Below are 13,197 nucleotides of genomic sequence, written 5' to 3'. Positions count from 1 at the left end.
ACTGGGTTAGATGGGTAAGAAATGATGTATCTCCCTTCCTTGCAAGATAACGAATTAGAGGAGCTATTTCCGATGGCACTTCGATGGCTAATTTAGTGAAAGAGAAGGAAAATAGTGGACAGAAAAAAGAATAAGAGAGTTGAGTATTTGAATTGGAATGTTTTACCTTGTGGCCATAAAATTTTATATATCAATTACTGGATCAATGATAGAGTGCCAAGCGTTATTACTATATATAGACTAGGTATTGGTGTTCAGTTTTATCATAGTGGAATGTTAAATTTATCTATTGTATCAGGAGTCTTCCATCATTGCAGTTACTCTTCGATTTCCCGATTGGCCTCTTGGAATGCTACCTTAAAGGATGGTCTTAATAGCATCTGGGTAGTCTTTCCATGTACAGTTCGGCAAGAAGAAGTCGGATAAACCCCCTCCTGATTGGATAAGGAGCATGGTATACCATATATACTAAAATGGCAACTGCATAGGCCAACGTATCATCAATCTAACTGGTCAATATCTTTACGTGTATCAACCACACCATAACATAAGCATGGAATTCCAATTATCATTCCATAAATGGAAATCCATATTTCTTAGAATCGGAATTCATAAGATTAATACACTCTGGCAATCTGGCTAAGTACAACTCTTATTTACAATCTTCTAATTGCTGTATATATAGTTTTGATTTTTCAGGTTAATTAATATCACATCAAAAGAACAATAATCGGGATTAGTTTAGTTCATACAATCGGCAATTCAGTACAAATGAGAGTTGAAATTTCTAATACTGGATCATTCTTCATCAAAGCATGTTACTTACTTTGTCTTTGATTAAAATAGAAGATAATAATTAATGAACAAAATAAAATGAAGTCTTCTTCATCAATGCGTGAAAACATCAACGATATAGACAGGAAAACAAATAAGAAAACAACATTTCGTCATCCAATTATCCAAGACCAAAACGACAATTTTAGGTCATATTTGGGGATAGTCTCGATTGCATGGAATGGGTCAAATGCGTCTAGGATGGAAAAAGTTTTCAAAATCAATTTTTTCTGACATTATCTCGATATCGATTTGTGTGAGGTAATGATGGAAAGACCTTTTTCGCATTTTGAAATTGCGTAATCGACTCCGTACAGTAATATATTATTATTTTTTTATTAAAAATATTTTTTTTATATATTTATATATTTAAATATCATAATTTTAACAAAATATATAAATATATTATTAAAATAATAAGTAAAACTTATATTTTTAATTATATTTTATTTTTTAATAAATAAATTATATTATATACTAATAAATTAAAATAAAATAAAAAAAGAAAATTCGCCACAGGGAAATTCGTCCCGCCCTGTACCCTGGCGGGGAATGCCTCGCACCAATCCCAAACTCTTATGGGTGGAAATGGAAGGAGTGATCCCGGCCCCGGCCCCGACCCCCCGTTTCCATTTCTAAATGCGTCTTAACAGTTTTGAGTCTTTGGGAAAGAATAAGTGAAATTGCTTTTCCAATGGGTTTTTTGCCAGTTTTCAAATACCAAATAAACTCATTATTCTCCTAAAAAAAAAAATATTTTTCATAGTCAGCATATGTTAACGTCTAAGAGCATATGTGCATTGGGACAACGGGGCACTTGCCCCATTGCCCTACAAAAATTTGAATGAATATACGTCTAATTTTTGTTATTGCCCCTATGATAAAAGAAAATTTGAATATACATGTTTACTTCCTCTGAAATTATATCCTGGGTTTACCTAGTTAATGTCAGCCCATTTTTAAGCAAATTATTTTTTATTAAAATTCAATTGCATTTTAAATCCGAAATTAACATCATTGACCCAAATTACCCTTTAATTTATTGTACATAAAAAAAAAAATCTATGTATCGCCATATAATAGTTTACATGCTCGCATCCCCATATGTTTCAATAGTGTGGTTGCCCGTGGCATAGTTTATAAACCCGTGAGAAGTATAGATGCATGGACGGTCCAATTTTAACTCTCTCATTACATTATTCTATAGTTTAAAGATATTAGTTAATGCAGTTGTAGTTGAACCGTTCCTTGACTTTCCCTCAGCATGGTTGGGTGAAACACAAGTTTAAGGGCAATGGGACCCCACAGGTCCTTGTAGTCTTCCACCACCACCGTTGGATTGGATTGGACCAAGTCCAATATTTGTGTAATCAGACATGCTTCTCAGTATCAGAGGACCAACGAACTAATCCTTTTTGAAGTTTCGGTTACTAACAAGTCCACTTTTATTTATATCTATCACATGATGGAGCGGTTTAACAAACACTTCCTACAATTATCTCAATAAAATGCCTCGATGATCCCAATATTGCATGCATTCTCTCTGTGTTAGTAATGGGAAATTATTTCACAAACCCGTCTTCGAAGGCCGCCGGAAGAGTAATTCTATGGGATGGCAGAGTTCATGAGTTTGAGAAACCACTAACCGTGGCTGAGCTGATGCTGGAGTACCCACAACAAGTGGTGGTGGAGTTCCGCTCTGATTTGTCTGAAAAGAGACCAACTCCGTTGCCAGCTGATAAGAAGCTAGACATGAAGAAGGTGTACCTAATGTTGCCCATGAAGAGGGGGAAGCCTGTGTTATTATCTTCAGAGGAAGCTAGGCATGTTCTTTCGGTTTTAAGATCGCGGTCTTTTTTATCTTCGTCGAGGTTTCTGCCTTTGTTTGCTAGGATCTGCCCTGCTGGAGGTATTGAAGAGGGACAGACATCGACGACGACGAAGTTTGTTTCGGAAAGGAAGGAAAATGAATCGGAGTTAATGTTGCCGGAGATTTTGGAGAATAGACCAGAGTATTTGAGCAGGCAACTTTCAGGGAAAGGGTGGAAACCTAGCTTGGATACGATTAAAGAAAAGAAGGTGGAGAAAAAGATACCTCACTGGTTGTTTAATTTCCAAGCTTAATTAATTAATCAGGTTGTTGTGTGATTTGTGGAGTTTGTTATCTTGTCAATAGTTGCAAAGCCATGATGAAATTATATATGCTTATTTTGTTGGATAATCAAGAAATTACGAACTTGCTTATCTAATAGTGTGAAATGTTTTCTTTTCATTTCGTTTCTTTTATATATATATATATATATATTTTTTTTTTTTTTTCTTTTTCTTGTATCTTATTTTGATAGGTGGTAAACTATATAGTGAGCGTTTAACTACCAATAAAATGCGATGTACATATATTATTTGATAGAATTAGTGATGAATTCGCATATAAATATGGTATTATATAAATGATTGTGATACAATAATGCTCATCAACCTTTTAGTATTCTTGGCAGGAATCTTCAGGCCCCATGATATATGTTTATACACTATGTGAGGTTAATTTTACCTATTATCTTTGAATTTTAGGGGTTGTTTCAACAAAATTCCTGAACTTTAATTTATAGCACAAAAATTATTTAATTTTAATTTTATATTAGTTAAAATTCTTTTGGTTGGATTCCGTTGGGAACTCCAGCCAAAAACTAACTGTATATGTCATGTTGTCTTAAACAGAAATTAAAAAAAAAATTATTCTCTTTAACATATGGTATTTTAATAATAAAAAATAATTTTCTATACTACGATCTCTGTCTCTCTCTCTCTCAATTGCACCTCATAAACCAAAATCAGACCTATCAATGGAAACCTCACCAAAACACCAAGGTAATTAGAATCCACAATCTCTTCTCTCCTCCCCTAACAGCCACAATAGTTGCAGCAGCAACAACAGCAGTAGCTCCACCACTACTAATAATGGACTCCACAACAATCAACCACTACTTCCCTCACCCAAACCCATCACTAGATCCGAATCCGCCAATCCTTACCCAATAACCTTTGTCCAAGCAAATGCATCATCCTTCAAACAAGTTGTCCAAATGTTGACTGGATCCCCCAAACCCATCAACACTGCCGCTGTTGTTGTCTCCCAATCAGACCCATCACCTAAATCCCATGCCCACAATATCCCTCCTATCAAATCCATACCCAAAAAGAATCAATCCTCTGGGTTCAAGCTCTATGAACATAGAAATTCCCTTAAAAACCTTAAGATCAATCCTCTCAACCCAATTTTTGCTCCTCCCACTTCTGGGTTCTCGCCTCAAGAACCTAAGATCCTCTCTCCTAACATCTTTGACTTTCCTGCCTTCATTCTCAACCCTGTCACTCCTTTAATACCTGATCCGTTTGACCAATCTGGAGTGGCAATCTCATGAATAATCCCCACAAAAACCATAACAATAATAGTGTGAATGGTAATTTATTAAATGTTGATGCAGAGGAGAAAGCAATCAAAGAAAAGGGATTTTACTTGCATCCATCGCTGGCAACTGCACCAAGATAAGCAGAACCACAGTTGTTGCATCTCTTTCCGATCACATCCCCTAGAGTGTCAAGTTCTTCTAATCCTTCATCTTGAATAAATGCCTTGTTTTATTTTATTTTCTATTCTGTGTAAGATTTTTATATAATATGTTATTGGCGTTGATGATGATGGGAAATAGTGATGGAAGTGAGAAAGAGGAAGATATAATCTTGTAATGTTGGATATTGATGCGGAGCATTTAAATTTTAAATTTATTTTATTTTCATAGGAATACTTATTAGTTATCCAATTTTAATTAGAATTAGTTATTTTCATATTCTATCTAGATTTCCTATTATTTATGTTTATCTAAATGATTTCCTATTGTGTTTATGTTTATCTAAAACTCCTAGATAATGCTTATCCTAATTGGTTTAGGATTATCAAACCCTATAAATACCCTTTATTATATTCAGATTTTGTAACTTTGTTTATTTCTTTAATTTTCAATAAAGTTTCTTTGCTTTACTTTTATCTCTTTCTTCTTGAGGTTTTGTTAAACCTTTGTTGTTCTTTGGAGATTTGTTCTTGTGACAATCTTTACACGCTACACGCTGCGTCAGTTGGTACCAAAGTAAGGATTTCACCCTCATTACGATAGCCAACACTGGTGGTAGTGGTGGCAATTAACCTCGTGATGGAGATCAGGGGTTATCAGTTGTTTGGAGAGTAATCAAAGAACAGCAAAACTCTATAACATAAACTATGCTACAGTTGCAAGAGATCCAAGAGCAATTACGCACTGGGGTGAATGTTCATGAAAATAGGAATCAAGAACCTATTCAAGCCGATGGAGCTAACCTCGGTAGAGCTGAATTTGATCTTGATCTTATCAATCCAAGGAGAAGAACCATGATGGATGGTGATACAAGCGATGATGAGGAGATGGACTTGGGGTATGGTGCAACCTAAAGAAAAAGGATAATTGGCCAAAATTTCCAACAAAACTATAGGAGGGATGATGAGTTCAAATTGAAGATGGATATCCCTACCTTTAATGGAGATCTTGATATTGAAGGTTTTCTTGATTAGTTAACCGAAATAGATCGGTTCTTTGAATATGTTAAAATTCTAGAGGAACGAAAGGTCAAACTAGTGGCCTATAGACTGAAGGGTGGAGTTCCGTATGGTGGGATCGATTGAAAGAAACTAGATGGCGAGAAGGGCGCAATCCGATCACCTCATGGAGGAGAATGTAGCAATTGTTGAGGGGAAGGTTCCTACCTCCTGATTATAAGCAACACCTCTTTGAATCTTACCAAAATTGCTCACAAGGAACCCGCAGTGTCAATGAGTAGACTATAGAATTTTTGAGGTTGGTCGTAAGGAATCACTTAGCTGAGATTGATAGCCAACAAGCTGTAAGGTATTTGAGGGGTTTAAAGCCTTCAATACGTGATAAAATTGACATCTAGATGGTGATGAGTGTTCAAGAGGCTAGTGTAATAACCCAAATTTTTAAAATATAAATTTCATATTTTTATATATAATATTTTAATATTATTTTAGTATTATCTAACTAATTTATAATTTTTGTAAAACTTTCATTTATATATTTTTAATGTCACTTCTAAACATATTTTATAAATTATTTAATAGTCCAATTTTAATTGAAATGGTTGGTTTTATAAATTAATGTCAAATCAATTATCAAAATATATTATTATTTATTTCATTATTTTCAATCTTGGTTTTAAGGCTTGATTAAATTGTTATTAATTTAATTCTATTATTATTGTTGTTGTTGTTGTTGTTGTTGTTGTTGTTGTTGTTGTTGTTGTTTAAATATACACAAATTTACATTTGGGACCCAATTGAAAAAGAATTTTGGAGTCAATTGAATAAACCCAAAAAGTTTGAGGACTAATAGTGTAATTAAAAGTTAAAAAGAAAGTTTCAAAACTGCATAGCGCCCCCCCCCCCCCTCCTTCTGCCCCAACCTTCTCTCTTTCCCTGTGTCACTCTCTCCCCTTCACTTTCTCCCTCTTGTTCTTCCTCCAGCTGGCCAGCACCAGAGTCGGCGAGACACCAGCGAGCTACCCCACCTGTAGATGACCCCCAGGAGCTGGCCAGTAGCAGTAATGGATGACTGGAGCAGTGGAAACAAGGAGAGAGAGAGAGAGAGAGAAATGGATGCGCGATGCGCCCACTTTGTAGGCCAATTCAGGCCGTTTTAGGCTGCCATACTGCCGGCCACGGGTGGCAATGGCTTCCTCACACAACCAGCTCCCATTTCTGACCAGTAGCCCTTAGCGCCAATGCTAAAGGAGAGAGATCCGACAAGAGAGAGAGAGGAGAGAGAAAATGGGTAGCAGCACCTTTCCAGCCAATTTCGACGATTCGACCATCGGATCGAAAATTCGAGACCACCGTTGGACTCAGGGCAACGAAATCTTCGAGATGGGACTAGCTTCGCTCCGATTGGACACTATTTAAAAAGGCAATCATCGAATAGTTCAGATCGCTTAATGAGATTTGCATACTTTTTCAATTCTCAAAAATTAAAAATAATTTTATGATAATTATTAACAATTTTTGGACTTAATTTAGGTGTAATCGGATCGATGGTAGCTCACCGGTGCCCAGGATCGAGTTTCGGCCAAATCCGACTGCCTGACAACCCGTCCCAGAATGTGGGCAATATTACAGTCGATCCTAGCATTTTAACGCATTCCAAGCATCGAAATTACTATAGGTAAATCTAAATCCTAAGTTTCCTTATTTACTTATAATCGAGTTTAGAATAAAAATTTATAAAATATTCATGAGCGATTAAAAAATTATAATTCTTGTTACAATAGTCTTATAATCATGTTAAAAACAGCAGGACGAGTTTACATAATTTTTAAAGTTAGTTTGGATGATTTTGGAAAATATTAGTTTTAAGCCTTATAATTGAATTGTTTGATTGAGTGAGTTTCGTCTGATTTGGAGGGCTCAAGAGGGGTCATGTGATATTGATGAGATGTGAATATGAGACTTGTGATTTTAGAAGTGTGATTTGAACTATTTTGCGAGTTGGGTAGGTCTTAGGTACAGGAGAAACTCTGCCGAAATTTCGGCATTTTGATTTTATGGTTGTTAATCTTTTGATAGAGGTCAGTGGGTATGTTTAGGTGGTTGGTGCCAATCGTCTTCTCCTTTCAGCCAAACTAGCTGCAGTCTAGTCGACCAATCTGTGAGTAAATATTGATTTTATTTATAATTTCAATATTATTATATATTCAAGACATGCTCATGCATCACATATAAATAATGTATGTAGCTAAATACTAGCCACGCATTATGTTGCATTTTTCTTATTTGCAAAAATGAATGTGGATATCACCTTAGCGTGATTTAGAGCTGTGTGCATGTGTCGGCGTGCGTGTGGTGTGGTGTAATGGATATGGATAGGATGGGCAAATCAGCTTGAGCTAGTCTTGCTTGAGGCTCGATCCTTTTTATGAAAGTCAGGGTGAGTACGGCTTTGAGTTGATCTCGCTGACCCCCACATTTGGATTATTAAGGGAAAGTCTCGCTCGAGTTAACCTCGCTGGCAGGCATTGGATTAAGAGAGCTATATAGGAGATCAGCTCCCATATGTATATATATCTGATGCAATATATGAGTGTGTGAGTGCTCCAAATTATTCTTTGTGTGAGTGTTGTTTGAACTTGGCTGAATATGATGATTTGTGTTCAATTTCATCCTTAGGATCCATTAGTACTAGATAGTTATAAAAATTGTACTTAAAATTAATATCTTACTCTATGAGTCGAACGCTCACTCCTATTCACCCTATTTTTCCAAGCTTAGGAGGAGTTTTTTTTTCAGAATAACCTGCTTCCTTCCTTGTAGGTTTATTAGCAATTATTTATTTGTATTATTATTTTCTAAAATTGTAATATAGAACTCCACATGTGTTAGCTGTAGCATGGATCTTGTCAGGGACAGTGTTAATTTGAGTTTTTGGTTTTTAATAAGTGAAAAATTTTTATGATATTAAATAATTTGTAAATGATGGTATCAGGGTTGAGCTGAGCTCCCCTGGTTTTGGTTATTGATGGTTATCGGGTTGGGTTGACTCAAAAATAAATTGTAACATTCTATTTTATTTTATTCACATGTTGAGCCTTAGTTTTTGGTCTTGGTTATGGATTTGGGAACAGTGAGGCATGCTACAGGCCTTGGAGGCTTTATGCTGGCTTAGGTTCTAGTGCCGGTTCGGCCTAGAATTTGGGTCGTGACAACTAGAAACTTGGCCTTGAAAGCTAAGATGGTGATTAAGCAAGAGCCTTTTAGAAAGTATGGAGATAATAAATTTGCAACTGAAAAGGAGAAAGGGAAACCAACACAAGGAGCCTCTAGTTCGTGTGGCACCAATGCAGAGAAGAGCAACAACAAAACACCAACAGTTGAAGGTAGCAAAGGTATCAATTCTAATGCATCTAAAGCTTCTAATCCTTATGCAAAAGTTGTTGCTATTAAGTGCTATAGGTGCAATGAGATTGGGCATCGTTCCAATGAATGTCCGAAGAGGAAATCGATTAATATAGTGGAAAAGAAGCCTGAAGATGAGGAAGAAGAATTTTATAGACCTGATGGGGATGATGTTGAGGAAAAATATGAGCAAGATGAAGGAGTTTATGTGGTAAGAAAATTGATACTTTCACTTAAAGTACAAGATAATACACAAAGACATAAACTCTTTTGCACCCGATGCACAGTGAATGGGAAAATTTTTTGTTTAATCATTGATGGTGAGAGTCAATAGAACATCATCAGTCAAAGAGCTATCCAAAAACTCTCCTTGACACCTGAGGCTCATCCATATCCTTACACTGTAGGATGGATCAAGAAAGTTAGAGGAATTCAAGCGAACAAAAGTTGCATAGTTCCTTTCTCTATTAGTAAGTATATTGATGAAGCTTATTATGATATTGTTGACATGGATGCTTGCCATATTTTATTGGGAAGACCTTGGCAGTTTGATGTTGATGCAAAGCACTTCAGTCGAAAAAATACATACCGGCTAAAGAAGGAAGGAAAAATTTACACTCTTGTACCAATTAGAGAAAAGAAACCTACCAAAGCTTCTAAAGTGGAGGAAAAGGATTTTCTCTCAATTACCAATAAGCCTTCTAAATTTGCAGCTATGTGTAAAGAGACTAAATAGGTGCATCTTTTGGTGATAAAGGGCGAGGAAGGAAAAAAAAAAAAAGGAGGAGCCAAGGCAATTGCCAGTGGAGGTGAAAAGCCTATTGGAGGAATTTCATGAAGTGGTTCCCGATGAATTACCCAATGAGTTGCCACCCCCGAGGGATATACAGCACCATATTGATTTGGTGCCTGGTGCAAGCTTACCAAATCTACCTCATTACAAACTGAGTCCTAATGAAAGTGAGATCCTAAAGGGGAAGGCGGAGGAGTTATTGCAAAAGGGACACATCCAAACTAGCATGAGTCCTTGTGTGGTGCTGGCATTACTAACACCAAAGAAGGATGGGAGTTGGAAGATGTGCATTAACAGCCAAGCTATTAGCAAAATTACTATTGTGTACAAATTTCCAATCCCTCGATTGGAAAACATGCATGATAAATTGGACAGATCAATCATCTTTACTAAGATTGATCTAAGGAGTGGCTATCATCAAATCAGAATTCATCCTAAAGATGAGTGGAAGACGGCGTTCAAGATAAGGAACGGATTGTATGAATGGTTAGTCATGCCTTTTAGGCTAACTAATGCACCAAGCACATTCATGAGGCTAATGAATCAAGTACTTAGACCTTTCATTAGTAAATTTGTAGTCGTGTATTTTGATGATAATCTTATCTTTAGTAAATCCCTTGATGAGCATATGGGGCATATTAGAGAGGTAATTAAGGTGTTAAGGGAAAATAAGCTATATGCTAATTTGAAGAAGTATATTTTCATGACTAGTAGCTTGTTATTTTTAGGATTTATGGTGAGTGAGGATGGGATTAAAGTGGATGAAGAGAAGGTAAAGGCTATTAGAGAGTGGCCTACCCCTAAAATAGTGAGTAAAATGAGGAGTTTCCATGGTTTAGCCACCTTTTATAGGAGGTTTATTAAGCATTTGGTAGCATTGCTACACCTATCAATGAATGTTTGAAGAAAGGGAATTTTGAATGGGGTGAGGAGCAAGAAAAGATGTTACACTCATTTCATATAGGCATTTTAGGGTAGTTTTGCATCCATTTTGCCCTCATATTTTAGTATATTTTATGTTTTTAGCTTTATTTTATTTTATTTGTTAATTTTAGATACTTTATATTTGATTTTCATAATTTTTGTTGTTTTGATAGGATTTTGTGGCAAAATCGAAGATCAATGAGTGCAATAGGAAATAATTTGAAGAGATTTGAAGTTCTTTAAGCATGGAGGAAAGTTGAAGAAATCAAGCCTTGAAAGAGCAAACTAGCCGAAATTTGCTTGAGACTTTGCTTAAGGTCATGCTTAGGGTAAAGCGGCGATTTAAGGAGCAAGACAAGTCAAGCACCAGCAGAAGAGTCCATTCTACTCTAAGTCTGCCGAGATTTGCTGAAGGTCTACTTAACCTTAAGCAGACAGTGCGACCAGAGGCTAAAATTTGCTAAAAAGCTGCTTAGGGTTAAGCTGAACCCTAAGCAGAATGCCCAGAACGTGAATAGTGCTGCTGACTTGGATAATTTTACACCTCATTTCCTATCCACTCCTTGTCTTTTATTTACTTTACTTTTAGGGACCATATAAATTCATCATTTCTTTATTTTTTGCCAGAAGAGGAAGGGAGGAAAGACAAAAAGGAAAGAAAATAGAATAGAGAAAAGGGAGGAGACGCCATTTTCTTTTGGGGAGGAGCTACTGCACCAGTTTTGGAGCTCCAGAAACTAGAGACTTTGGTTCTTCCACCTGGGTTTTTCTATTTCAGTCCTCTTATCATGTTTTCCTTTACTTTTCCATCAATATTTCTTGTAAATACCATCATGAGTGAGTAATTTCTTTAGATTTCAGAGTTGGGAAATATGTCTTAGATTAATTTGTGGATTTGGACTGGGTATTTCCTTATTTTATATGAATATGAGTTTTGATTCCTTCCTTGTGTGCTTGATTTACTTGCCTAATGTTGGTACCCATTGGGTATTGTGTTAATCTTTGATTGAATGACCGAAAGGTGAAAGTCATTGATGGGTAATCATGGATTGGAACTTAAAATCACCTAGATTTAGAAATAAACTAGGACTTTAAGAGGAATTAATTATTGGTTACAAAACTTAATGGGTTTTAAAGTAATCAAATACATACGAAAGTAGGTTTGGTTATTTTAGAATACACTTTGATTTGCTTGAAAAAGATATCAAAGGGATTTAGAATCAATTTCCTTCAAACTCTATTTTTCCCTAAAAATTATAATGCCCAAGACAAATCCCAATTAATTTATGCATAAACCCCCAACTCTGGAATCACTTTTACCATAATTAGACTTTCGTTTAAATTACCTACTGTTAATTTTAGTTTAATTGCGAACTAGAATTAGAATTTATTTGTTTGCTCTTTATCCATTTCAATTAGATTAATCAATTTACCTTGCTCATTTACATTTACCATTTATTCATTAATCATTAGCCCAAATAATCGCTTCATTCATAGTTTAGTAATCAAACAGCAAATCCTCGTGGGAACGATACTTGATTCATCACTTTATTACTTAAGACGACCCGTATACTTGCGGATTTTCATACACTAAGTTTTTGGCGCCGTTGTCGGGGATTTGATTTTTGTTTGATATTGAACGATTGTTTGTTTTGGTTAATTTGTGCACTTTATTTTATTTTCTTTTTACCATTTTACTTTGAGAATTTGTTTATTTTTGTTTTTCAGGTGCTTTATTTTATGAGAAGGACAAAAAGTGAAGAAATCAATTTATTCTTTGACCCAGAAATAGAGAAGACAGCAAAAGCTTTAAGAGAAGAATCTAAGAGGAGAAAAGCTGAAATTAAAGCTCAACAACAACAAGAAAGAGCACAAGAGCAAGAGCAATTACAAGAAGAAATGGCCAACAACAACAATAACAACCGCTCTGTGAAAGATCATGCCTATCCTAACATTGGAGATTTCATGCCAAGTATCACAAGACCAAGGGTAGAAGCTAATAATTTTGAACTGAAGCCTGCATTCTGTCAGATGGTGCAACAATCACAATTTGGAGGAAATTCAAGTGAAAGTCCACATGTGCATCTAGCACACTTTCTTGAGATCAGCGATATGTTGAAGATAAATGGAGTTTCTGATGATGCAATTCGACTCAGATTATTTCCTTTTTCTCTGAAGGACCGAGCTAGAGAGTGGTTACATTCTTTGCCACCGGGTTCTATCACAACATGGGATGAACTTTCTCAAGCATTTTTAGCTCAATATTTTCCACCAAGCAAGACAGCTAAGCTGAGAAATGAGCTAACTTCTTTTAAACCTAAAGATGATGAGAGCTTGTATGAAGCATGGGAGAGGTACAAGGATTTGCAAAGGAGATGTCCACATCATGGGATTCCTAAGTGGATGCTTGTTCAACACTTTTACAATGGAGTTTCACCAGCCATTAGAAGTACAATTGATGCATCTTCTGGAGGTGACCTTATGGAGAAATCTGAAGATGAAGCTTTTTCTGCTCTTGATAAAATTGCTTATAACAACTACCAATGGAGTTGTGAGAGGAATGAGATCAAGAAACCAGCTGGTATGTTTGAGCTTGATGCCATGAATATGATTAACACTAAGTTTGATGCTTTGACAAGGAAAATGGACAAGC

The 13,197-nt window shown here is 35.8% G+C and overlaps 1 protein-coding gene, 1 non-coding gene and 1 pseudogene across 2 annotated transcripts; 2 read left to right on the top strand and 1 right to left on the bottom strand.

Annotated features, from left to right (window-relative positions):
- Positions 1 to 2,214: 2,214 nt before the first annotated feature.
- Positions 2,215 to 3,106, top strand: LOC110657972 (uncharacterized). Its single transcript, XM_021815414.2, has one exon. It carries the CDS (start codon positions 2,389 to 2,391, stop codon positions 2,956 to 2,958), a length of 570 nt encoding a protein of 189 aa, XP_021671106.2. The 5' UTR covers positions 2,215 to 2,388; the 3' UTR covers positions 2,959 to 3,106.
- A 571-nt stretch (positions 3,107 to 3,677) lies between these two features.
- On the top strand, positions 3,678 to 4,459 carry LOC110657959 (VQ motif-containing protein 4-like; annotated as a pseudogene).
- Positions 4,460 to 12,830: 8,371 nt separating this feature from the next.
- Positions 12,831 to 12,937, bottom strand: LOC131178098 (small nucleolar RNA R71). Its single transcript, XR_009147231.1, has one exon. It is a non-coding gene; the product is annotated as a small nucleolar RNA R71 (small nucleolar RNA).
- Between the last annotated feature and the right edge of the window lie 260 nt (positions 12,938 to 13,197).

This window comes from Hevea brasiliensis, chromosome 2 (genome assembly GCF_030052815.1).
Source record: "Hevea brasiliensis isolate MT/VB/25A 57/8 chromosome 2, ASM3005281v1, whole genome shotgun sequence".
Classification (NCBI taxonomy): domain Eukaryota; kingdom Viridiplantae; phylum Streptophyta; class Magnoliopsida; order Malpighiales; family Euphorbiaceae; genus Hevea; species Hevea brasiliensis.
The sequence above is the reverse complement of the archived record's forward strand: the minus strand, read 5'-3'. Positions and strand labels throughout refer to the sequence as shown.